General features: G+C 34.4%; 1 protein-coding gene across 1 annotated transcript in view; it reads right to left on the bottom strand.

The window, feature by feature from the left end:
• LOC148956394 (phosphatidylinositol N-acetylglucosaminyltransferase subunit A-like) overlaps window positions 1-27,360 on the bottom strand; it is a 181,843-nt gene that overhangs the window by 71,975 nt on the left and 82,508 nt on the right. Inside the window, exons 5-6 of the mRNA XM_089090666.1 lie at window positions 17,352-17,467; window positions 11,787-11,878 (exon numbers count right to left, since the gene is read on the bottom strand). Coding sequence (XP_088946792.1) covers window positions 11,787-11,878; window positions 17,352-17,467 — 208 coding nt within the window. The remainder of the gene's footprint in view (window positions 1-11,786; window positions 11,879-17,351; window positions 17,468-27,360) is intronic.

Raw genomic sequence — 27,360 nt, 5'->3', positions numbered from 1 at the left:
GCATGCAAAAAGTCGTAAAGTAAAGTTGTGGGTGAAAAAGATGAGTACTTCAAGTTGTAAAATTGGTATAGGTGTGACATTACGTAAAGAACTTGTTCTAAGAAGATATAATAAAGCCTTGGAAAAGTATTGTTTGATGTTGGGGTGTGCAAAAAGTCGTAATGTAAAGTTGTGGGTGAAAAAGATGAGTACTTCAAGTTGTACAGACTTGCTTAGTGTTGGGGTATGCAAAAAGCCGTAAAGTAAAGTTGTGGGTGAAAAAGATGAGTACTTCAAGTTGTAAAATTGGTTTAGGAAGGACATTACGTAAAGAACTTGTTCTGAAAAAAATACAATAAAGCCTTTGAAAAGTATTGCTTGATGCTGGGGTGTTCAAAAAGCATAAAGTAAAGTTGTGTGTGAAAAAGATGAGTACTTCAAGTTGTAAAATTGGTTTAGGAAGGATATTACGTAAATAACTTGTTCTGAAAAGATATAATAAAGCCTTTGAAAAGTATTGCTTGGTGGGGTATGCAAAAAGTCGTAAAGTAAAGTTGTGTGTGAAAAAGATGAGTACTTCAAGTTGTAAAATTGGTTTAGGAGGGATATTATGTAAAGAACTTGTTCTGAAAAGATATAATAAAGCCTTTGAAAAGTATTGCTTGATGTTGGGGTGTGCAAAAAGTCGTAATGTAAAGTTGCGGGTGAAAAAGATGAGTACTTCAAGTTGTAAAATTGGTTTAGGAAGGACATTGCGTAAAGACCTTGTTCTGAAATAATATAATAAAGCCTTTTGAAAAGTATTGCTTGGTGTTGGGGTATTCAAAAAGCTGTAAAGTAAAGTTGTGTGTGAAAATGATGAGTACTTCAAGTTTAAATTGGTTTAGGAGGGACATTACGTAAAGAACTTGTTCTGAAAAGATATAATAAAGCCTTTTGAAAAGTATTGCTTGGTGTTGGGGTATGCAAAAAGACGTAAAGTGATGTTATGGGTGAAAAGGATGAGTACTTCAAGTTGTAAAATTGGTTTAGGAGGGATATTACGTAAAAAACTTGTTCTGAAAAGATCTAATAAAGCAATTTGAATGTATTGTTTGGTGTTGTGGTTTGCAAAAAGACGTACAGTAAAGTTGCGTGTGAAGAAGATGAATCATTCAAGTTGTAAAATTGGTTTAGGAGGGACATTACGGAAAGAACTTTTTTAAGAAGTTGTATAAAAGCCTTTTGAAAAGCATTCCTTGGTGTTGGGGTTTTCAAAAAGCCAAAAAGTAAAGTTATGTGTGAAAAGGGTGAGTACTTCAACTTTTAAAATTGGTTTAGGAGGGATATTACGTAAAGAACTTCTTCTAAAATTATATAATAAAGCCTTTTGAAAAGTGTTGCTTGATGTTGGGGTTTGTTAAAAGTTGTAAAGTAATGTTGTGGGTGAAAAAGATGAGTACTTCAAGTAGTAAAATTAGTTTAGGAAGGACATTACGTAAAGATATTGTTCTGAAATAATATAATAAAGCCTTTTTAAAAGTATTGCTTGGTGATGGGGTATGCGAAAAGTCGTAAAGTAAAGTTGTGAGTGAAAAGCATGAGTACTTCAACTTGTAAAATTGGTTTAGGAGGGAAATTATGTAAAGAAATTGTTTTAAAAAGATGTAAGAAAGCCTTTGAAAAGTATTGCTTTGTGTAGGGGTATGCACAAAGCAGTAAAGTAAAGTTGTGGGTTAAAACAATGAGTACTTCAAGTTGTGAATTTGGTTTAGGAGGGACATTAAGAAAAAAACTTGTTCTGAAATGATATAATAAAGCCATTTGAAAGTATTGCTTGGTGTTGGGGTATGCAAAAAGTCGTAAAGTAAAGGTGTATGTGAAAAAGATGAGTACTTGAAGTTATAAAATTGGTTTAGGAAGGACATTACGTAAAGAACTTGTTCTGAAAAGATAGAATAAAGCCTTTGAAAAGTATTGCTTGATGTTGGGATGTGCAAAAAGTCGTAATGTAAAGTTGTTTGTGAAAAAGATGAGTACTTCAAGTTGTAAAATTGGTTTAGGAGGGACATTACGTAAAGAACTTGTTCTGAAAAGATATAATAAAGCCTTTGAAAAGTATTACTTGATGTTGGGGTGTGCAAAAAGTCGTGAAGTAAAGTTGTGGGTGAAAAAGATGAGTACTTCAAGTTGTAAAATTGGTTTAGGAAGGACATTGAATAAAGACCTTGTTCTGAAATAATATAATAAAGCCTTTTGAAAAGTATTGCTTGGTGTTGGGGTATTCAAAAAGCTGTAAAGTAAAGTTGTGTGTGAAAAGGATGAGTACTTCAAATTTTAAAATTGGTTTAGGAGGGACATTACGTAAAGAACTTGTTCTGATAAGATATAATAAAGCCTTTTGAAAAGTATTGCTTGGTGTTGGGCTGTTGAAAAAGTCGTAAAGTAATGTTATGGGTGAAAAGGATGAGTAATTCAAGTTATAAAATTGGCTAAAGAGGGATAATGAGTAGAGAAATTGTTCTTAAAAGGTAAAATACGTTCTTTTGAAAAGTATTGCTTGGTATTGGGGTGTTTAATTGGCGTCAATGTTGAGCTTTTTCTTAAAAGGATGAGTAATTCAAGTTGTAACATTGGCTTATGAGGAATATTAAGTAAAGAAATTGTTCTGAAATAATATAATAATGCCTTTTGAAAGTACTGCTTGGTCTTGGGGTATGCAAAAAGTCGTAAAGTAAAACTGTGGGTGAAAAAGATGAGTACTTCAAGTTGTAAAATTGGTTTAGGAGGGACATTAGAAAAGAACTTGTTCTGGAAACATATAACAAAGCCTTTTGAAAGGTATTGCTTGGTGTTGGGGTATGTAAAAAGCCATAAAGTAAAGTTGTATGTGAAAAGGGTGAGTACTTCCAATTGTAAAATTGCTTTAGGAGGGACATTATGTAAAAAACTTGTTCTGAAATAATATAATAAAGGCTTTTCAAAAGTATTGCTTGAGATTGGGGTATGTAAAAAGTCGTAAAGTTTGGGGTGAAAATATGAGTAATTCAAGTTGTAAAATTGGTTTAGGAAGGACATTACGTAAAGAAATTGTTCTGAAATAATATAATAAAGACTTTTGAAAAGTATTGCTTGGTGATGGGGTATGCAAAAAGCCGTAAAGTAAAGTTGTGAGTGAAAAAGATGAGTACTTCAACTTGTAAAATAGGTTTAGGAGGGACATTACGTAAAGCACTTGTTCTGAAAAGATATAATAAAGCCTTTGAAAAGTATTGCTTGGTTTTGGAGTATGCAAAAAGCAAAAAGATATATTCGGGGGGAGCCAAAAAGTTCAGGGTGAGGGGGCCCTTCTGTGTCTCAAGTGCACAAAAAAAGTATTCTTGTGTATTATAACGACCACAGAGTTTCACCCCAAATCATCTTCTAAAATGTCTCAAACTGTTTCGCCAAAAAAAACCTTAAAATGCCGATTAATTTGTTTTCGCCCAAATAATCCCCTAAAAGTAATATCTGTGTGTTCCTTTGTTTCGGCATCCCTGCGCTGTCACATTTGAAATTCCCAGGAAACCATTTCCCAATAAATTATGTTAACCAATAAATTATGTAGACTCAGTAGCTGGTACCCTCTTTTCTACTTACGGATGGTAGTTACCCTTCCAAAATTTCAGCTTTAGATTATTCCTAGAGAATCTTTACTTTTATAATCAACAGGAATACTGAAGACGAATAGAAGAAAGATCTTTCTTTTTTAAAAACGGGTAAAACCCAGAAGGATATAAAATTGAATGGTTACAAAAAACAGAATTTTTTTTATGAGAGCTTTACGGTTTGTTTCCCTGCATTACCAACAATCTTCGAGTAACCTATCAGTGGCTTCAGCCTGGGGTCGGAAACCAGCCGAGATCGGAAAGGACGTTAAATTAGTAGTAATGTTAATATCCAACCACTGAAAAGAAAGGGCGAAAGAATGTTTATAAAGAAAGGGAGAGGAACCGAAGGAAAGGTACTCGCATTTGTCGTCATTCAGGTAAAGGCAAATACGTACAAATATTTCACTTATCCAACTGACTGATTTGGATAGGCTATGTTTAGACATATCTAAAACTAACATTAAAATAAGCCGGAGATGTATTCAGAAGTATTCAAGAGATTGCTGACTTAAACAAACTAGCAGACAAAACTCCTCCGTGTCGAACTCCCTTTCGACAAGGGATCCTTCGATCACAAACAGAACCATTAACTTTAACTTAAAGACATCGAAGACCACAGAAAGATACATTTAGTTACTTTAACTCAATGCATTATATAGAAGCATCTCACAAGCAGTATGTCACCATAACCAAAGTAAACAATTATCACTGAGCAAGAAACGGAGTACACATTGAATGCTCAGCTATATTCGAGAAATAGAAACTAATATGGGTTTATTATTGTTAACTCGGCCAACATGGTTTTAATATTGGTTAACTCGGCAAACAGGCTTTTCGTCAGATTCTCGATTGTATCGTTCTTTTTAAGAGTAATCAATACTTGCTGTGAAATTGACCTCCGAATATACTTCGAAGCGAATTCGGTTCTAAAGAATACTTTTGATACACAGACTTTAAATATAATTTAAAAGTGGTGCGCATTTTCAGTCAACTACCTATTGATATCTAACTATTCACAGATCTTTATTTAAGCAAAATGCGCACCACGTTTAAATTATGTTTGAAGTATGTATAACAAAAGTATTCTTTAGAACCGAAAACTTCATTTTCTTCTTCTTGTAAAACGTGGTTTTTTAAAGTTTTTCTTATAAAGTACTTATTTAATTCTTTTTGTTCTTAAATTATGTAAATTGTGCCTACTTAGTTCTTCAATACATACTATAATTAGTATCATATGCAGCGCAATAAGGCTGCCTAAGTAAAGAGCGAGTGGCCACAATGTGTTTTTTTTTTTATACCACGGCACTTAGTATCAAAGGAGTTGCCGTAAAATCAGATGTTCTAGTACCCTTTTTATTAGTCAAAGTAATCGCTTGATGAAAAGTATTGCTTGATGTTGCGGTATGCAAAAAGTCGTAAAGTTTGGGGTGAAAAAATGAGTACTTCAAGTTGTAAAATTGGTTTAGGAAGGACATTACGTAAAGAAATTGTTCTGAAATAATATAATAAAGCCTTTTGAAAAGTATTGCTTGGTGTTGGGGTATGCAAAAAGCCGTAAAGTAGAGTTGTGGGTGAAAAGCATGAGTACTTCAACTTGTAAAATAGGTTTAGGAGGGACATTACGTAAAGAACTTGTTCTGAAAAAATATAAAAAAGCCTTTGAAAAGTATTGCTTTGTGTTGGAGTATGCAAAAAGCTGTAAAGTAAAGTTGTGGGTGAAAAGAATGACTACTTCAAGCTGTAAGATTGGTTTAGGAGGTAAATTAAGTAAAGAACTTGTTCTGAAAAGATATAATAAAGTCATTTGAAAGTATTGCTTGGTGTTGGGGTATGCAAAAAGTCGTAAAGTAAAGGTGTATGTGAAAAAGATGAGTACTTGAAGTTATAAAATTGGTTTAGGAAGGACATTACGTAAAGAACTTGTTCTGAAAAGATATATTCGGGGGGAGCCAAAAAGTTCAGGGTGAGGGGGCCCTTCTGTGTCTCAAGTGCGCCATAAAAAAGTATTAAAAAAAACGTAGGAGGGGCGGGGGAGGGGGCTCTTGTGGGCCCGGGGGGAGGGGGTCCTTTTGAGGACCGGGAGAGGGGGCTCTTTGGGGGCCAGGGGGGAGGGGGCACTTTGGGGTTGGGGTAGGGGACTTTACAACACTGTTCAAATGGAACTTGTGTATTATAACGACCACAGAGTTTCACCCCAAATCATCTTCTAAAATGGCTCAAACTGTTTCGCAAAAAAATACCTAAAATGCCGATTAATTTGTATTCGCCCAAATAATCCCCTAAAGTAATTTCTGCGTGTTCCTTTGTTTCGGCATCCCTGCGCTGTCACATTTGAAATTCCCAGGAAACCATTTCCTGCGTAAAATATATTCAATCTGTTTTGATCTCGTATGAATTTCTGAAAAATACATCTAAGGTGTTCCTACTTAAACTATTATGGTTTCGAACGAATATTAATTTATCTCTTAGACCTAAAGACCTGAGAAGCCATATCTAAAAATAGAATATTAATTTATCTCTCAGACCTAAAGACCTGAGAAGCCACATTTAAAAATGAAATCTCCTCATGATAGAATTCTCCGCCGACTATGTAAATCAATTTCCCAGAAATTGAGTCCCCCTTCTTGGATCGATACATTTAGAAACATCCCCTGATTGACTTAGAAAGAGACATGTGATCCTGTTCCCGTTATTGGATCAATACATTGTACCGTTAGCATTCAGTGCGTATGGGCAAACTTCGTCCCGGAGTCAATACACTTAGAAACAGCCCCTGATTGACCTTGAAAAAGGTGTCATTGACCCGTTAGTGGATCAATCAACCATGAATAAATTATGTAGACTCAGTGCTGGTACCCTCTTTTCTACTTACGGATGGTAGTTACCCTTCCAAAATTTCAGCTTTAGATTATTCCTAGAGAATCTTTACTTTTATAATCAACAGGAATACTGAAGACGAATAGAAGAAAGATCTTTCTTTTTTAAAAACGGGTAAAACCCAGAAGGATATAAAATTGAATGGTTACAAAAAACAGAATTTTTTTTATGAGAGCTTTACGGTTTGTTTCCCTGCATTACCAACAATCTTCGAGTAACCTATCAGTGGCTTCAGCCTGGGGTCGGAAACCAGCCGAGATCGGAAAGGACGTTAAATTAGTAGTAATGTTAATATCCAACCACTGAAAAGAAAGGGCGAAAGAATGTTTATAAAGAAAGGGAGAGGAACCGAAGGAAAGGTACTCGCATTTGTCGTCATTCAGGTAAAGGCAAATACGTACAAATATTTCACTTATCCAACTGACTGATTTGGATAGGCTATGTTTAGACCTATCTAAAACTAACATTAAAATAAGCCGGAGATGTATTCAGAAGTATTCAAGAGATTGCTGACTTAAACAAACTAGCAGACAAAACTCCTCCGTGTCGAACTCCCTTTCGACAAGGGATCCTTCGATCACAAACAGAACCATTAACTTTAACTTAAAGACATCGAAGACCACAGAAAGATACATTTAGTTACTTTAACTCAATGCATTATATAGAAGCATCTCACTTATTTAATTCTTTTTGTTCTTAAATTATGTAAATTGTGCCTACTTAGTTCTTCAATACATACTATAATTAGTATCATATGCAGCGCAATAAGGCTGCCTAAGTAAAGAGCGAGTGGCCACAATGTGTTTTTTTTTTTATACCACGGCACTTAGTATCAAAGGAGTTGCCGTAAAATCAGATGTTCTAGTACCCTTTTTATTAGTCAAAGTAATCGGAGGGCATCCCCGCCCCCACGTCGTATTTTCCACAAATGCATCCGATAGAAATTTTGTGATAGCTATATATTCAAATATAGTCCAAAGATGATATAATCAAACCTTTGGAGTTGACAGAATCCCCCAGAGTCTGGGGATAAGGTTTATAAGTTATGCCCCAGGGGCATATAAGATTTCTATGGAAAGAGTGATGGTGTGAACTATAGAAGAGGATCGTTTGATTGGAAATTTATAGTTCTAGTTCCCTTTTAAGAGTAAAACATGATGTAGAGCGACTAGCCCCCCCCCTCTCCCTGGCATACTCTTTTCCCGAAACGCATTCAATTGAAATTGTGAGATAGCCATTTTGTTATCAATAGTCTAAAAATCATATAACAATGTCTTTAGTGTGTACACAATCCCCCAGAGACCATGGGCAAGGGTTGTAAGTTATGCCCGGGGCATATATGGTTTTTATGGAGTGGGTGGTCGTAAAAGCTTGGGTTGGATGGAACCCATTTACTTTGAAGTCGGAAGTTTTAGTGCCCTTTTTAAGAGTCAAAAATGAATGGAGGACAATCAGCCTCCCCCCCAAACCTTTCATTCGCCAAAACATATCCGATCAAAATTTTAAGAGCTCTATTTTGTTCAGGCTTGTTGAAAGGTCCAGTAATTATGTCTTTGGGGATAACATCCTCTCCACAGTCCTCAACAGCTTAAGTGCTGTAAGCTAGACAATTCGTTCATTGTTTACACATAGTATATGTTATTGAGAAAGGTATGCATGTTTGAACTTAATTTTTCAAAAAGACGAAGGGCATTTAGGTGAGCCTTTTAGATAATGTTCAGGGAAGCGTTCATCCAAATCAAAAGACGCTATGTGTATCAGGATTGTCAAAAGGGCGTAACACAGGAACAACTGACTGTATTAATTTGGAAAATTCAGGAAATTATAACAGATATGATCAAAAAGGCAACATTTGAATGCTGCCAATACTACTATAACTACCATCTCTACTATTACCATATTACTCCATTTACAGTATCGAGGAAAAATTTGAACTAAATCAAAAGACGTTATGTGCGTACAAATTGTCAAAATTGCGTATTTCAAGAATTGATTTGGGTATTAAGTTAGAGCTTTCAGAGAATGCTTAAAGGGGAAGATCATCTCACCAAAAGGCAATATATGCAAACTACTGTTACTGCTACATTTACTACTACTACTACTTCTTCTGCTACTACTACTGCTACTGCTACTACTACTACTATTACTACTATTACTATTTCTACTGCAACTGATTGTGAGGCTAAGAGCATTGCGATGAAAATTTCAGGAAGTATATGAACATACAGGTTATCAAAATCAATGTCATAGCAATAGCTAATTGTATTAAGTTGAAACATCCAGGACTAGATGAGAGGGATGTTCTACTGCCCAAAAGGCAATATGTTAATACTACTGCTGCAAGTAGTACTACCGCTATTCAATACTTTTACTAGAAATGCCAATACTACTACTGTGACTACTATTACAACTGTGCCTAAGGGTATGAATGTGACATTTTCAAGAAATTTTGAGGGGGAAGATGAACTGAATCAGAACAGGCCCTCTGTATGCAGGTTGTCAAAAAGGTGTAACAGCAATATCTTAGGAACAGTTTCGTGTGTGAAGGTGAAACTAACAGGGCTAGTTCTGAGGGATTTTGAACTAACCAAAAGAAAATGTTTGCATCCTAATGTTACCGCTCCTACTCATCCTACTACTACTGTTACTGTTATTACTACTGCTAATACTACTACTGGTACTAAAGTTTGAGCTACTACAATTAATTCTACTGCTGCTACTACTACTATTGCTATTAAAACTAAGGATATTAAGGAGAAAAATTTGGGATATATTGAAACCGCTTGGAACGAAATCGAAACACACTATGCCCACACAGGTTGTCAAGCGGACGCATCAGAAATGCTTCAGGAATGGTTGACGGTATTAAGCTGAAACTTTCAGTGTGTGTTGAAGGGGATGTTGAAGAAACCAAAAGGTGCTATGCCCATATTGCTACTAATATTGCTACAACTATTGCTACTGCACAAGCTAAGAGTATTAAGGTTAGGGGCTAAGGGTGAAACTAAAGGGCTAAGGGTGAAGCATTCAAGGAATATCTAGAAGGATGTTGTCAGCCATTTGGTTCAGCATAGTAGAACGGTCCAGCAACTATGTCTTTAGGGATAATGGGTATTTCAACCCCCACAATTATGCAATTGGCCCATTATGCTTTAAAACTAAATGTTGCTTTAAACTAAATCAAAACCATTGTGTTTTTGGTTGCCAATAAGACACTTCAGCTATGTATCGAGAACGACTGGGGATATTAAGTTGAAAATTTTGGGGCTACTTCTGTTACTACTGCTGCTCTTATAATTTAAATAAATACAAAGAGTGTAAGTGTATCCTGGCTGTCAAAGATCATAGATAGAATCTTTTGAAAATGATATTAAGTTTTGTTTTTCAGGTCAATTTAAGGAGTTATAAAATTAAATTAAAAAATAGGCCTACTGTTTGTGTCAGGATTTAAAATGTTGAAAAAGTTTCTACAACATAGAAATAAAAACCTAAACTATGGATTTTTATAGAAAAAAACTGAATAGATATAAAAAAAATTGCATGAAAAAGAATATATTAATAAAAAACAAATAGAAATTAATTTAAGAAAAAACTTTTTCCACAAAAGAAGTTTTTCAAAGAATGGTAAAGAGCTCCATTAAGCCAAAAATCAACAGAAATAAAGTCGAATAATCTTCCCAGCGTAAAACAACCACAAATCACTATCAATAAATAAATGAAACTCAAAACGAAGAGAATTTACAATAAATAGCCGATTCAAACTCAAAACGAGCAAAATTTAACATGCGTATGGCCGATAACCCCCATGCCTTCTCAAGATCAGAATATAATTTGCGCTTTACTGAAAACAAAATAAGTTTTAAATGTTTTCACTTTTTTTTACTTCCACAGATAAAAATTATCAAAACTTTAAGGAATAAATCTCAGTACATGTCAATTAAACTGACAATACACGGTCACTAGTTTTTTCTTTCTTTTTTTCAGTAAAGCGCAAATTATATTCTGGTCTTGAGAAAGCATGGGGGTTATCAGCCCTACTCGTGTTAATTTTCGCTCCTTTTGACTTGGACTCGGCTATTTATTGTAATTTCTGTTCGTTTTGAGTTTCATTTATTTACGGATAATGATTTGTGGTATTTTTACACTTGGAAGATTATTCCACTTTATTTCTGATTATTTTTGGCTTAATGGAGCTCTTTACTTTTCTTCGAAAAACTTGTTTTGAGGAAAAAGTTTTTTTAAATTAACACAATATCCATACACACTGCTCCTACGTTAAAATAGCTTAAAGGCAAGAATGCTTGTCCAATGATTGCTTGAGAGTATTGCGTGTTAAAAACGCCCAGCATTTGCAGTGACGAAGGTACACTTGGCCTAAAACTTTCAGGAATTCTTAAATTTTTCAGACTAAATTGTAGGATAGTTATTAAGTGTTTTTGACATTCAAATATATCATAATATAAAAATTTAGATAAAGTCAAGCTGTATACAAATTTTGAGCCAAATCGGATAAGAGAAGGGGTCGAAGAAATCATCTCTAAATTTTGACCGCAAACAGACAGAGTCAGCAAGTTAAATAAAACGTGGTAAAAATTAAACAATTTTCGAAGAATACCATTCATGTTACTGAATCGCAGGTCGCATAATATAATTTTAAAATTTTAGAACACAAAGAATTTTGCTTCTTCTTAAAGACTAACGTAAACATCAAGGACACTCGATTTGTTGAAAGGTCTGTTATCGGTGTGATTGACTCTGGATGAACGAGTAAAAAATATCGATTGAAGTTCTTGAAAGTCTAATAGACTACTTATAGTATGACTAGTACAGATAGTGGATATATGTCAATAAGGTCTTACGGTGGAACGCGTTAAAAATGATCTCTCAAATAAAAAAGTTGGACAATTGCCATTATTACCCCCAAATAGATAAAATCTGGTATGTGAATATCAAAATATCCTTGTTTACGAGGAAGACAAAATAAACCACAATGATATTCTTTATTGACTGCCTGGCAAAGTATAACATGGCAAAATTACAAATACTACTACTACTACTAACAACTCACCGCAGCACAAAGCAACCGGGGCCAACACAGCTGTGCAGGCTCCTCCTCCATCCCAATCTATTCAAAGCCCTCTTTTTGCAACCTCCCAGGAAGTTCCCATTCCCTTAAATTTTTCCTTAGGCCATCCTTCCAGCCTAACCGAGGACAACCTGCTACCCAGATTTGAATTCTATGGAAATTCAAGAATTTGGACTTGATTTCAACATAGTATAGTTAACTATTTTTCTAATTACCTCTTTAAACTGTTCACAGACAATCGGAATAACTTTGACGAGCAGATCAATTCCTTTTCGGTAGACCAACCGACTAATTGCAACCACTGTGACTGAAAAAAAATAGAAAAAAAGTGTGTCAACACACTTATATTTCCTTTTTATGAAAAAAAAAAACAGATTGCAAAATATAATATCCTTACGATAATATTATTCAAAGCACTATATTATTCTTAGTATTACAGCTGTACCTTTGTTATGACCAAAGTTTAAATGAGATACTTCCCATGTTTTAAACTAAAATATCTACTTCATTACAAAAAAAGTAAGAATGAATATGCGGATCTTTCTGAGAAAAAAAAACGTCTTGTCGGTATTAAAGAGAATTAAAAAAAATCTAAAACATTATTGCTCCTGGTTCACATACATGCTTAAATTGCTAGTACTTTGAGTTGTGTCGGAGGAAACATTAGAGAGCCATATGCCTACCACGCATTATTATTATTATTTTTTCGTCCATCATGCAATATGTTGCCCCAATATATTTTAAACATGGTGGCTGTGAAGGTATAGATCAATTACTGAATATTATGAACATGATTTTTGAAAAAGGGGAAGTATCTAGCAATTTTTGAATTTTTTTTAATTAAATCCTCTTTAAGAAAGGTGATTAGAGAGATTGTGGTAGTTTTAGAGGCCAAAATTGTGTGTTGTGCGTGTGTTTGGTTTTTTTAGAAAACAAAATGCTTAGTATGATGATACTTTAAGACTTAGAGATGCTGTAGATAAAGTTTTAAGAGAAGAACATTTTGGTTATAGGAAGGGAAGAGAACGCACCGACCAAATTTTCACTTTTATTTTGATACTCGAGAATTACCTGACTCAACATACCTCTTTAGTCATTAGCTCTATAGATTATAAGCAAGTTTTTAATTCAGCCAATAGAAGAGCTTTAGTAAATATCCTATCCTTCTATGGTAAACCAGAAAAATGAATTGAAGTGATTAATGTTATGTGCAAGAACAACACGATTGTGGTTAAGTTAGGAAATGAGGCTAGTAGCTGGTTTTGTGTTGAATGAGCAGTAAAGCATGGTTGCGTTCTATCCCAATTAATTGGATCATTTTGATGGTCTTAGTCCTAATGAATACGATAAAGGATATAGATCATGGAATCAAATGGGAAATAAAACTATTCTAGACTTGGATTATGCTGATGATTTGAGCGTCCTAGATGAAAATGTTACCAAAATAAACGACGTTTTTCATTTTTATTTTTTTTATGTTTTGACAGCTCAGGGTGCAAGAATAGGCTTGAAAATCAATGAACACTAAATCGCTTTCGCAGGCCCGGAGTGGCTGAAGGACGACAAGCTTTGAGATACAGTCAGTCAGTCTGGTACCCAAAACGATCCGTAGACAATTTCTATGGAAAACGTCTAGCAAATCTTCCTCCATTTTTCGGAGCCCCTATACTTCGGATCCATATTTGACCACTATCATCATTGTAGCTTCCAATATTCTAATCTTGGTTCGCAGACTTATCTTCCTAGTCTTCCAAACTTTTTTCAACTGTGAAAAAAAACATCCTGGGCCTTAGCTATTCTACTTTTAACCTGACGTCTTTACTAATAATTTTCATTTCGAGCAACCGTCCATTTCGTTTTGGGCATTTTTTGAAAATCTTTTAAATTTGTTGTCGCAATGAAATTTTACTATTCAGATTAGCCAAAATGACAGTTACCTTTCCTGTATGACATCTAAATGGTGATTACTGATTACTTGATATTTTTTTTTTCTTTCAAAATGCCTTTTTTAAATTTCGGTTAACAATTGTGACTAATTCTTGCCTAATATATCCCACAATTGCCTCATAGATTAACACTGATTAAATTGATCTCTGCCAATAAAAGATCAATTTTCAATAAACTTTAAATTTACAATTAAATTTCCTTTCTTTTTAAAATGAATTTTAAGAGGGAAATTTGATCCTTCGGTAGAAGGATCAAATTTTAGAAGGTTCGGAATATACTCTATTTGCTAGCTGTGTATTCCAATTAGTAAGTGCTTAATGAAGCTGTGACAATAAACAGTTCTCTAAATCAGAGAAGTTTTATCCATATTTTCGATTTGGTGAAGATATAGAATTTTACTCATGTTCAAGAGTACAAAATTACAAAAAAAAAGAAAATTACAGATTTGATAGAATGACTTGGTTTTGAACTCTTTCTAATGTTCGACCCTCAATTCATTTATCAAGTTCACTTATCTGGATGCATATAGTCAAAAACGGCGCTCCATTTCTAATATATTGAACTGAAACTATCATTTCCAGAACTTAGATTTCCTTTGCTTGTGAATCATAGTTGTCCCCTTGGCGGCAATCTAGTAAAGAACGAACTATAGCCCATAGTAACCGAAAATTAAAAAGGCGTTTGTAAGAAGCTGTCAACTGAGGATGATTCGCTATTTAAAGCTGACCGATAAACGATGGTAACTCTTATTTTGATTAATCTTAATGATGAAAGCTCGTTGTGAAAACAAAGTCATTATAAAGGCTTCTTTTACAGTTAAGATTGCAGAAATATTGAATTAAGAAGAACGTGAATTCTTTTCCTAGCATCGAGCTAGTCCAAATGAAAAGGGTACTAAAAAAGCCATAAGGAAACTTAAAAATAAAAACAATAATAATAGGGATGATAACAGCATTAACACTGCTACTACAATTAATATTGCTACTTTCCCATAATGACAACAATAAACGTTCTTACCCAGTTAAAATTACAGAAAACTTAAATTAACATGATGGTCTAATTTTATTTCTAGCGGCAATCTAGTCGTCAGAAGAGTCCTAATCCTGATTGTAGCATTAGCTGCAACCTATAAAAGACGAACACAGCCAATAGTATAAAAAAAAAGCCTGAAACCCTAAAAATGGTGTCAGATAGAAGTAAAAAGAAGCAATCCAGTCGTAAGAAGGGTTTGAATCGTGGTTGCAGCAGTAGGTGCAACCTAGTAAAAGATGAAAACAACAAATAGTAACAAAAATGATGCCTGAAACCCCCTAAAACTGGTGTCAGATCGAAGTAAACAGTACACCATTAGAATCGGCTCGGCTAAAAACCATATACAGGAAACTTATTGTCCCTTGGCTTGAACAACAAGGAACATCCTTGAACAACATTGAAGACCACTGTTTTGCATGCAAAGCATCTTTTTTCGTTTTCTACTTCTCTGCTGCTAGCGGCGCACTGGAACATCATAGAGACTGCTAAAGGGCTCATTTTAAAGGAAATTGCTACATCTACTCGCTTTTTAGTTAACAAAATATAGTATTTAAAATTAAATTAAATTTCTGGCAAAGAACTTCATTTTCGTATACAAGATGATGAATTACGTGATAAACGTAGGATACAATCATAAATGACGTAAAAGTATATATAAATTAATACGTTATAAATCGAGGGTGTCTACAAAGAACTAAATATTATTTGGATGAAGTATGAAGAAGACTCAATGGCGATATTCGAAGCGTGATATAGTGAAGGACATGTTAAAGTTTATACTAATGAGAAAACATCAATTTGAAACGACCCAAGACAAAGTTTCCCCAGAGAGGCCAAAATGAATAACAGATCCACAAAAAAAGCAACTGGGGCAATTAATCTTACTTTTAAATAAGTTTGAACGCGATTCAATCCCTTACAGTAACTGAACTGATGACGAGCTTTTATAGGTCTTTCTCTTCCGCCTCCCCAAAAAAATCTCAGATTGTGTTCTGGTCCCCAAAAGCCTTGCTACTCCATTACCTCTTTCAATCTAAGAATTTACTCTAAAGAAACCAATCAAGCTTCTTTAAAATTCAACAACCCCTTCTTGTAATGTCCTGATGACAACAATTTAGAAATTGTATTCTCTCCACAAAGGTCGTAGGAGCTCCCCTCTCTAAACGACAACTGTGACACTAGCTCCAACTTCCCACAAAGCTTAATTTAGTTTACCAAATTTTTACACATTTCAAGAAATGTTCGCCCGAACTTTATTCTTTTTGAGAGTTTATTTACCTAGTGATTACGAATTGGAGTATAATTTTGAAATATAGACATCTAATTCAAGAAAGCTCAAGAACCGGTTTCAGGAAAAGTGATTATTTCATACCTTTCTGAAAATAATAACTAAACTACGAGACATTTCTGTAATCTATAAAACCTGCCGCTGGGACGGCACGGGTAATGTCTATATATATAATATCATCAATCCCAAAACTACTCATCTATAAACAGTTACCAAAGGTAAATGGCTATAGGACTCTCGCCCTGACAAGGAAGATTGAACTTCGAGTCACTCTGTAATAATGATGTCTTACTACTGTAATTGCTCTTGTTGTTCTAATGCCGTATCATTTTCTACCATTATGACTTAAATTTACTATAAAAGGTTTCATCTAGAGATCCTTCACGAGAAAGAAATTTTTCAAAGATAATTACATACCGGAAAAGCATATGACTTTTTCTCAGTTGGAATAGTCAAAGACGAACCAAAAGAAATAAGGCAGTGAAGTCAGTCAAGTACAGCATCATACCCCCGAGAAACAACTTTTCAAAAGATGCTTATGTTCTATTATCTTGTCAAAAGATAAGTAGGTTGCATCACCTTACATTTGAGGAATTATTCTGATATTTCAGTTATGGGCTAGAGTTCGCTCTTTATTATAATTAGTCCTCAGTTGTACATATTTTATATCATCTTTCTAAGGACTTCCTGCCTTTTATACATATAAACTAATGGACTTCCCTTGTTTTTAAAGTCAAGATATGGAAGGTTTCCTGTATAGTTTTCGACCCACGGCATTTGTGATGGTAGGTCTATACTTTTTGTTTCGATCTGACACCATTTTTAGGGGTTTGAGGCAAATATTAAAGTTAGTATGTGGGTCATGTTTGTCTTATACTAGGTTGCCGCTACCGCTGCAGCAATGATACCATCATCTTGTTTACGAAAATACGTTTTTTATTAATAAAAACAGATTTTATTTTAAATATTATTTTTGTTAACTAAAAATGTGACTATATGAAGCAATTTACTTTAAAATGAGCTCTTAAACAGCTCTCTATGATATTCCAATGCCCAGCTAGCTGCGGATGAAAAAAACGAAAAAAAATGCTTCCCATGCAGAATTTAATAGGTTGCAGCGACTTCCCTTGTTTTTCATGCCAGTGAATTTTTCTTGTTGTGGATTGTTTTGAGCATCAAATAATAGACAATTAATTAGAGGTCATTTTGACTCTCTGAATAATGAATAGTTTCTTATAAGCCAATTTGACCAAATCCCTTTTAAATGTACGATTTTAATGCACAAAAATGTAATTTTTAAATTTGTCATTTAAAATGCAATTTAATTGAATTTAAGCAAAATTATTTAAAATCAATTAGTTAATATAATTTTAATAAAGATTTTATTTAAAATGTAAACCTTTATAATAACAATTTATAAAAAATATTTATAAAATCATTACACTCGGTTGAGGCACATTCTAAACGAAACCAGTCTATTGGATGAATCAAACCGGGAAGTCAGTAAACTCACTTTTGGAAGGATCTCTTTGACTTGGATCTGGCTTGAAGTGTGAAGCATCAAAGGCGTTTGGAATAACTGACACTTCAGATTTGTCATACTTTGCTCTCAAAACCATATTTTCTTTGCTGAAATATAAACAAAAATTATGCAAACAAAACAAAATCCTAGGCTAAGTTAAGAACGATGTGGGCACAATGTGTTTTTTTTTCTAGAAATAGAAGAGAATATATTTTTGAGGAGGACACTCCCCCACAACCCTCGGGGCAAGGATTATAAGTTATGCCCTTGGGGCATATAAGGTTTTTATTGAAATCTTTATAGTAGAAACTTGAAAAACGGCTCAGTCGATTTTAAATTCAAAGGGATAGTATCCTTTTTAATATTTGATAGTGATTGGAGGGCAGCTAACCCCCCTCTCACGCCCACCTTTTCCCCAAACAAATCCAATCAAAATTTTTAGATAGCCATTTTATTCAACGTAGTTGAAAGTTTTGGAAATTAGGTTTTTAAGGATGACAACCCACTCCCCCCACAGCCCTCAGGGCAAGGGTTGTAAGTTATGCCCTGGGGCATATAAGGTTTATATAGAAAGTTGTTGCATAAATCATAGGCAGCAAGATCGCGCTGCCTAAGTAAAGAACGGGGACACTCGAGAACGAGACAAGAAACGGGGACTAAGTAAAGAGTAGGACACTCCCCCACAACCCTCAGGGCAAGGGTTTTAAGTTATGCCCTGGGGGCATATAAGAACGATGTTGGCACAATGTATTATTTATTAATTTTTTCCTTTAGAGCAGGGCACTTCGTATCGAAGAAGTTGTGGTAGAAACTTCGAAACGCACTGATTCAATTGGAAACTGGAGTGGCTTGTGTCCTTTTTAATAGTCAAAAGTGATTGGAAGGCGACTAACACCCCCCTCACGCCCACCATTTCCCCAAACACATCTAATCAAAATTTTAAGATAGCCATATTGTTTAACGTAGTAGAAAATTCTGGAAATTCGGTCTTAGAGGATGACAACCACCCTAACAGAACTTAAGGGTAAGGGTTGTAATTTATACCCTGAGGACATATAAAGTGTTTATAGAAAGCGTTCTCGTTTCCAAAAGGGCTCATTCGATTGGAAGTGGAAAGGCCTAGTGCCCTTTTTAATAGTCGAAAGTGATTGGAAGGCTTGACATTTTTACAGTAAAGATCGAAGTGTGTATAATGTATGTTTATTTTTTGTTGTTGTTGTTGTTTAGACCAGGGCACTTTGTATGGAAGTAGTTGTCGTGGGAACTTCGAAAAGGGTTCATTCGATTGAAAATAGAAAGAGCTGATGCCCTTTTTAATAGTCGAAAGTGATTTGAGGGCAACTAATCCCCCTTCCACTCCCACCCTCCCACGCCAACCCTCCCATTTCTGCTCTTAAAATTTAGCGAATTCAAAATATCGCAAGTATATCCAAGGTATCAAGGAAGGCAAACAGATTTTTTTGCGAATAGCATCAAGTTTTCCATTTCAGGACAAGTAAAGGAGGTATAGAACTAAGCTAAGCGCTAACATCTGTGTCTAGACTTTTAAAAGGGTATGTGCTGCTAATCGTGAAAGAAAATTGTCCTCCAGCATACATATAGAACGCCAAACTATAAAGTCTTAAAAAAAGAATAGATTTAAAGTATTATTTTCTCTTTCCCTGAAAGGACTATGTCAATATAAAACGAACAGAAATTAATTTAAAAAACTTTTTCCACAAAATAAGTTTTTCAAAGAAAAGATAAGAACTCCATTAAACAAAAAATGAGCAAAAATAAAATCAAATAATCTACCAAGCGTGAAATTACCACAAATCAGCATCGATAAATAAATGAAACCGAAGAAATTACAATAATTAACCGAGTCAAACTCAAAACGAGCAGAATTTAACATAAGTTGGGCGCAAAACCCCTATGCCTTCCCAAGGCCAGAACAAAATTTGCACTTTTACTTAAAAAATACAAATGAATGTACATTGTCGGTTTAATTTACATATACTGATATTTAGTAATCAAAATGTTAATATTATTTGATTTATTAAAGTTATAAAAGTAAAAAAAATTATATTTTGGGTTGCTATTTCGGTTGCTATTTGGCCGAGTCGTTCCTCAATTCCGGTTCGCGGCCATGAACTGTTTGATATGATATCCTAATTAATTGATTCTGTTACCTGATTGTTTGAAATCTCGATAAGTATACTTGTTAAATGACGCCACAATATTTCCCCCCTCCTCGTAAATTTCCAGAATTTGGTCATGAATAGCCCCCTTCTCCTTTACTCCTCCATCTTTTTTGCCTGAAAGAATTAGAAATGAAATGTACGCTACAAAAAAAAACAACATACTTATGCAATAAGAAGGGAGATAACACCCCGTAACACTTTTATTCGGGCTTAGTTAAATGAAGGGAGATTAAAGATTAATTCCTACCTTTAGCTCCCTCACCCAACTCTTTTCTATATTTATCTAAAGGTTCATTGAGATTTAGATAGTTTGGGTATTCAAATGCATTTTTTGAGGCATATAGAATCCCCCCTCCGACACAATGACCCACCGCCACTCCTTTATAATAAGTGATACACAATTATCCATCACTTTAAAGCTTAAGAAACAACAAATGAATATAACTGGTTAAATGGAGCTTTAAAATGAATTTACAATGGAGAGTAATCAAAATAAAAGTTAAAACTCCTAAGTAAGCTAAAATGGCAATCTTTTCTCTCCAGCCTATTTTTATTAAAACACGTTTTTTTTTACTTTGGGCCGTGGTTTGTTCTATACTAGGTTGTAGCTACCGCCGTAACCATGATTAAATAAAAAATAAGTTTTTCGACTGAAAGTAAGGAGCAGAATTAAAACTTAAAGCAAACACAAACAATTCTGTACAAGTGAGTGTCAGTAGGAAAAGGGGTACCAGCCCCACGAGAACACCGTGCTGCCATCTACAATTTAGTCCAACGCCGACGTGACATGATTTATTCAAGGATTATCGATCGAGTCTAATGGGGTCAAGGTCAATTGATTTGTTGTTGTTTGTCTAGGTGTAATGACTCCAGAGCGAAGTTTGCACATGCGCATTGACGGTGGGGAATGTATTGATCTAGGGCAAGAGGGAGAAGTGGATTTCCGAGAAATCGATTTACAAAAATGAAGGGGAGAGGATTTCCGAGAAATTGATTTATATATTAATTTTTTCAGTATGCGAAGTTCTTGTTGCGGCTCCCGCCGTGGACCAGAAATTCGCGCCTTCATAAAAATTTTAAAATTGCGGACCCAACGGTAGCTATAATTGAAAAAATTAAACGGTAAAACGAGAAAGTCTCTTCCCACCCTTGGTACCGTTTGCTAAGGCAGTAAATCCTTGTCCATTTAATTTTATTTGCACATCTCTTGTCATATTTAGTCTCTTTACTGTCTCGCATCATATTTAGACTAGTTGATTGAGTCCGTTGATTATGAATTGAAGTTATCAAGTATTTTGCTGTAGGTTAGGTTAGTTGAATTGAAGTTATCAATCATATTGCTTATGTTTCTTCAGTACTGGGAGTTTAAAAAGTAATTTCTTACATACCTGCAGTGCAGTGTATAATTGAGTTTTTGTTTCTCGTCTTTGTAATTTGTTCGATTATGTGTAATGTGTTGTAATTTTTTTTTTTCTTTTTTAGTGATACTCCGTCTTTTCTACCTTTTTTTGACGGGTAATAAATAAATAAATAAATAAAATAAAAAATAATCGAGGGGAATTATTGATTCACGAAAGGGGAATTAATTTGTTGTTTCTAAGGGGAATTATTGATCCACGAAAGGGGAATTTATTTGTTGTTTCTAAGGGGAATTATTGATTCACGAAAGGGGAATTAGAAATGACATCACTTGTTTCCTAGGAATTATACGGGACTCTAAAGAGATAAATTAATATTCTATTTTTTAAATATTTTCTCAGGTCATTAGACTTAGCGATAAAATTAATATTCTATCGAAGCCATAATAGTATAGCTAGGAACATCTTAGATATGAAGAGATTAACGCGGGAAAGTGTTTCCTAGGAATTTCAAATGTGACAGCGCAGGGATGGCAAAACAAAAGGAACACGCAGAAATTACGTTTAGGGATTATTTAGGTGAAACAGTTTGAGACATTTTAGAAGATGATTTTAGAAAATGATTTAAAAGATGATGTGGGATAAAACTCTGTGGTCGTTATAATACACTAGTTCTATTTGAACAGTGTTGTGAAGTCCTCTACCCCAAACCCAACCCCAAAGGCCCCCCCAGGCCCTAAAGGCCCCACGGGCCACCTAATGGCCCCCTCCCCCTCCCCACCGGGCCCTCTGAGCCCTCAAAGCTCCCCCCGACCCCAAAGGGCCCCCGGGCCCCACGGCCCCAAAGGTCCCCCATTTTTTAATACTTTTTTATTTGCGCATTTTGAGACACAAAAGAGCCCCCCAGCTTTTTGGATCCCCCTCCCACCATTAGTGTTTCGTCGTGGTTTACCTTGTCACAGTTACATTCTCTTGATTTATCAAAGTTCATTTTGAATTTCTTTCATTGAAATGCAAGAGTTGGAATATTTCAGTAGTGTTTTGTTGTGGTTTACCTTGTCACAGTTACAATCTGTTGATTTTTCAAAGTTCATTTTGTATTTCTTTCATTGAAATGCATGAGTTGGAATATTTCAGTAGTGTTTTGTTGTGCTTTACATTGTAACAGTTACATTCTATTGATTTTTCAAAGTTCATTTTGGATTTCTTTCGTTGAAATGCAAGAGTTTGAATATTTCAGTAGTGTTTTGTTGTGCTTTACCTTATCACAGTTACATTCTCTTGGTTTTTCAAAGTTCATTTTAGATTTCTTTCATTGAAATGCATGAGTTGGAACATTTCAGTAGTGTTTTGTCGTGGTTTACCTTGTCACAGTTACATTCCCTTGATTTTTCAAAGTTCATTTTGGATTTATTTCCTTGAAATGCAAGAGTTGGAATATTTCAGTAGTATTTTGTTGTGCTTTACTTTGTCACAGTTACATTCTCTTGATTTTTCAAAGTTCATTTTGGATTTCTTTCGTAGAAATGCAAGAGTTGGAATATTTCAGTAGTGTTTTGTCGTGGTTTAAATTGTCACTGCTACATTCTCTTAATTTTTCAAAGTTCATTTTGGATTTCTTTCGCTGAAATGCAAGAGTTGGAATATTTCAATTGTGTTTTGTTGTGGTTTACCAAGTCACAGTTATATTCTTTAGATTTTTCAAAGGTCATTTTGGATTTCTTTCTTTGAAATGCAAGAGTTGGAATATTTCAGTAGTGTTTTGTCGTAGTTTACCTTGTCACACTTATATTCTCGTGATTTTTCAAAATTCAGTTTGGATTTCTTTCGTTGAAATGCAAGAGTTTGAATATTTCAGTAGTGTTTTGTTGTGCTTTACCTTACCACAGATACATTCTCTTGATTTTTCAAAGTTCATTTTGGATTTCTTTCGTTGAAATGCAAGAGTTGGAATATTTCAGTAGTGTTTTGTCGTGGTTTACCTTGTCACAGTTACATTCTCTAGATTTTTCAAAGTTCATTTCGGATTTCTTTCGTTGAAATGCAATAGTTGAAATGCAAGAATTATTGATTCACGAAAGGGGAATTAATTTGTTGTTTCTAAGGGGAACTATTGATCCAAGAAAGGAGAATTTATTTGTTGTTTCTAAGGGGAATTATTGATTCACGAAAGGGGAATTAGAAATGACATCACTTGTTTCCTAGGAATTATACGGGACTCTAAAAAGATAAATTAATATTTTATTTTTTAAATATTTTCTCAGGTCATTAGACTTGGCGATAAAATTAATATTCTATCGAAGCCACAATAGTGTAGCTAGGAATACCTTAGAGATGAAGAGATTAACGCGGGAAAGGGTTTCCTCGGAATTTCAAATTTGACAGCGCAGGGATGCCAAAACAAAAGGAACACGCAGAAATTACGTTTAGGGATTATTTGGGCGAAACACTTTGAGACTTTTTAGAAGATGATTTTAGAAGATGATTTAGAAGATGATTTCGGGTGAAACTCTGTGGTCGTTATAATACACCAGTTCCATTTGAACAGTGTTGTGATTTGTGAGGTCCCCTACCCCAACCCCAAAGGCCCCCAGTCCCCAGAGGCCCCACGGGCCACCAAATGGCCCCCTCTCCGCTCCCCAATGGGCCCCCAAGCCCTCAAAGCCCCCCCCCCCCCGACCTCAAAGTGCCCCCGGGCCCCCAAGGCCCCAAAGGTCCCCCATTTTTTAATACTTTTTTATTTGCGCATTTTGAGACACAAAAGGGCCCCCCAGCTTTTTGGATCCCCCTCCCACCATTAGTGTTTCGTCGTGGTTTACCTTGTCACAGTTACATTCTCTTGATTTTTCAAAGTTCATTTTGAATTTCTTTCGTTGAAATGCAAGAGCTGGAATATTTCAGTAGTGTTTTGTTGTGCTTTACCTTATCAAAGTTACATTCTCTTGATTTTTCAAAGTTCATTTGGATTTCTTTCATTGAAATGCAAGAGTTGGTATATTTCAGTAGTGTTTTGTTGTGCTTTACCTTGTCACAATTACATTTTCTTGATTTTTCAATGTTTGTTTTGGATTTCTATCATTGAAATGCAAGAGTTGGAATATTTCAGTAGTGTTTTGTTGTGCTTTACCTTGTCACAGTTACATTCTCTTGTTTTTTCAAAGTTCATTTTAGATTTCTTTCATTGAAATGCATGAGTTGGAACATTTCAGTAGTGTTTTGTTGTGCTTTACCTTGTCACAGTTACATTTCCTTGATTTTTCAAATTTCATTTTGGATTTCTTTCCTTGAAATGCAAGAGTTGGAATATTTCAGTAGTGTTTTGTCGTGGTTTACCTTGTCACAGTTACATTCTCTTGATTTTTCAAAGTTCATTTTGGATTTATTTCGTAGAAATGCAAGAGTTGGAATATTTCAGTAGTGTTTTGTCGTGGTTTACCTTGTCACTACTACATTCTCTTAATTTTTAAAAGTTCATTTTGGATTTCTTTCGCTGAAATGCAAGAGTTGGAATATTTCAATTGTGTTTTGTTGTGCTTTACCTTGTCACTGTTACATTCTCTTGATTTTTCAAAGTTTATTTTGGATTTCTTTCGTTGAAATGCAAGAGTTGCAATATTTCAGTAGTGTTTTGTCGTAGTTTACCTTGTCACACTTACATTCTCTTGATTTTTCAAAGTTCATTTTGGATTTCTTTTGTTGAAATGCAAGAGTTGGAATATTTCAGTGGTGTCTTGTTGTGCTTTACCTTATCACAGCTACATTCTCTTTATGTTTCAAAGTTCATTTTGGATTTCTTTCGTTGAAATGCAAGAGTTGGAATATTTCAGTAGTGTTTTGTCGTGGTTTACCTTGTCACAGTTACATTCTCTTGATTTTAAAAGTTCAATTCCGATTTCTTTCGTTGAAATGCAAGAGTTGGAATATTTAAGTAGTGTTTTGTCATGGTTTTGCTTGTCACACTTACATTCTCTTGATTTTCCAAAGTTCATTTTGGATTTCTTTCGTTGAAATGCAAGAGTTGGAATATTTCAGTAGTGTTTTGTTGTGATTTACCTTGTCACACTTACATTCTCTTGATTTGTTATAGTTCATTTTGGAATTTCTTTCGTTGAAATGCAAGAGTTGGAATATTGCATTAGTGTTTTTTTATGGTTTACCTTTTCGCAGTCACATTCTCTTGATTTTTCAAAGTTCTTTTTTGATTTCTTTCATTGAAATGCAAGAGTTGAAATATTTCAGTAGTGTTTTGTCGTGGTTTACCTTGTCACAGTTACATTCTCTTGATTTTTTCGAAGTTCATTTTGGATTTCTTTCGTTGAAATGCAAGAGTTGGGTTATTTCGGTAGTGTTTTGTTGTGGTTTACCTTGTCACAGTTACATTCTCTTGATTTTTCAAAGTTCATTTTGAATTTCTTTCGTTGAAATGCAAGAGTCGGAATATTTCAGTAGTGTTTTATCGTGGTTTACCTTGTCACAGTTACGTTCTCTTGATTTTTCAAAGTTCATTTTGAATTTTTTTCATTGAAATGCAAGAGTTGGAATATTTCAATAGTGTTTTGTCGTCGTTTACCTTGTCACAGTTACATTCTCTTGATGTTTCAAAGTTCATTTTGAATTTCTTTCGTGAAATGCAAGAGTTCGAATATTTCAGTAGTCTTTTGTCGGGGTTTACCCTGTCTTAGTTACATTCTCATGATTTTTCAAAGTTCATTTTGAATTTCTTTCGTTGAAATGCAAGAGTTGGAATATTTCAGTGGTGTTTTGTACTGGTTTACCTAGTCAGTTACATTCTCTTGATGTTTCAAAGTTAATTTTGAATCTCTTGCTCAACTCTTGCATTTCTACGAAAGAAATCCAAATGAACTTTGAAAAATCAAGAGAATATAACTGTGACAAGGTAAAGCACAACAAAACACTACTGAAATATTCCAGCTCATGCATTTCAATGAAAGAAATCCAAAATGAACTTTAAAAAATCAAGAGAATGTAATGTGATAAGGTAAAGCACAACAAAACACTACTGAAATATTAAAACTCTTGCATTACAACGAAAGAAATCCAAAATGAACTTTGAAAAATCAAGAGAATGTAACTGTAACAAGGTAAAGCATAACAAAACACTACTGAAATATTCCAACTCTTGCATTTCAACGAAAGAAATCCAAAATGAACTTTGAAAAATCAAGAGAATGTCACTGTGACAAGGTAAACCACGACAAAACAGTACTGACATATTCCAACTCTTGCATTTCAACGCAAGAAATCCAAAATAAACTTTGAAAAATCAGAAGAATGTAACTGTGACAAGGTAAACCATATCAAAACACTACTGAAATATTCCAACTCTTGTATTTCAACGAAAAAAATTCAAAATAAACTATGAAAAATCAAGAGAATGTAACTGTGACAAGGTAAACCACGACAAACACTACTGAAATATTCCAACTCTTGCATTTCAACGAAAGAAATCCAAAATGAACTTTGAAAAATCAAGCGAATGTGACTTTGACAAGGTAAACCATAACAAAACACTACTGAAATATTCCAACTCTTGCATTTCAACGAAAGAAATCCAAAATGAACTTTGAAAAATCAAGAGAATTTAAGTATGACAAGGTAAACCACGACAAAACACTACTGAAATATTCCAACTCTTGCATTTCAATGAAAGAAATACAAAATGATCTTTGAAAAATCAAGAGAATATAACTGTGGAAAGGAAAACCACAACAAAACACTATTAAAATATTCTAACTTTTGCATTTCAACGAAAGAAATCCAAAGTAAACTTTGCAAGGTAAATCACGACAAAACACTACTGAAATATTCCAACTCTTGCATTTCAACGAAAGAAATCCAAAATGAACTTTGGAAAATCAAGATAATGTAAAAGTGACAAGGTAAAGCACAACAAAACACTACTGAAATATTCCAACTCTTGCATTTCAACGAAAGAAATTCAAAAATGAACTTTGAAAAATCAATAGAATGTAGCAGTGACAAGGTAAACCATAAAAAACACTACTGAAATATTCCAACTCTTGAATTTCAACGAAAGAAATCCAAAAATTAACTTTGAAAACCAAGATAATGTAACTGTGACAAGGTAAATCACAACAAAACACTACTGAAATATTCCAACTCTTGCATTACACAAAAGAAATCCAAAATGAACTTCGAAAAATCAAGAGAATGAAACTGTGACAAGGCAAACCACGATAAAACACTACTAAAATATTCCAACTCTTGCATTTCAATGAAAGAAATCCAAAATGAACTTTAAAAAATCAAGAGAATGTAACTGTGACAAGCTAAACCACAACAAAACACTACTGAAATATACCAACTCTTGCATTTCACGAAAGAAATTCAAAATGAACTTTGAAACATCAAGAGAATGTAACTGTGATAAGATAAACCACGACAAAACACTACTGAAATATTAAAACTCTTGCATTT

This window comes from Artemia sp. Qi Xiang Cuo, chromosome 1 (assembly GCF_049724085.1).
Source record: "Artemia sp. Qi Xiang Cuo chromosome 1, ASM4972408v1, whole genome shotgun sequence".
NCBI classification, from domain to species: domain Eukaryota; kingdom Metazoa; phylum Arthropoda; class Branchiopoda; order Anostraca; family Artemiidae; genus Artemia; species Artemia sp. Qi Xiang Cuo.
Note: the sequence above shows the minus strand (reverse complement) of the source record. Positions and strands in the feature narration are given on the sequence as shown.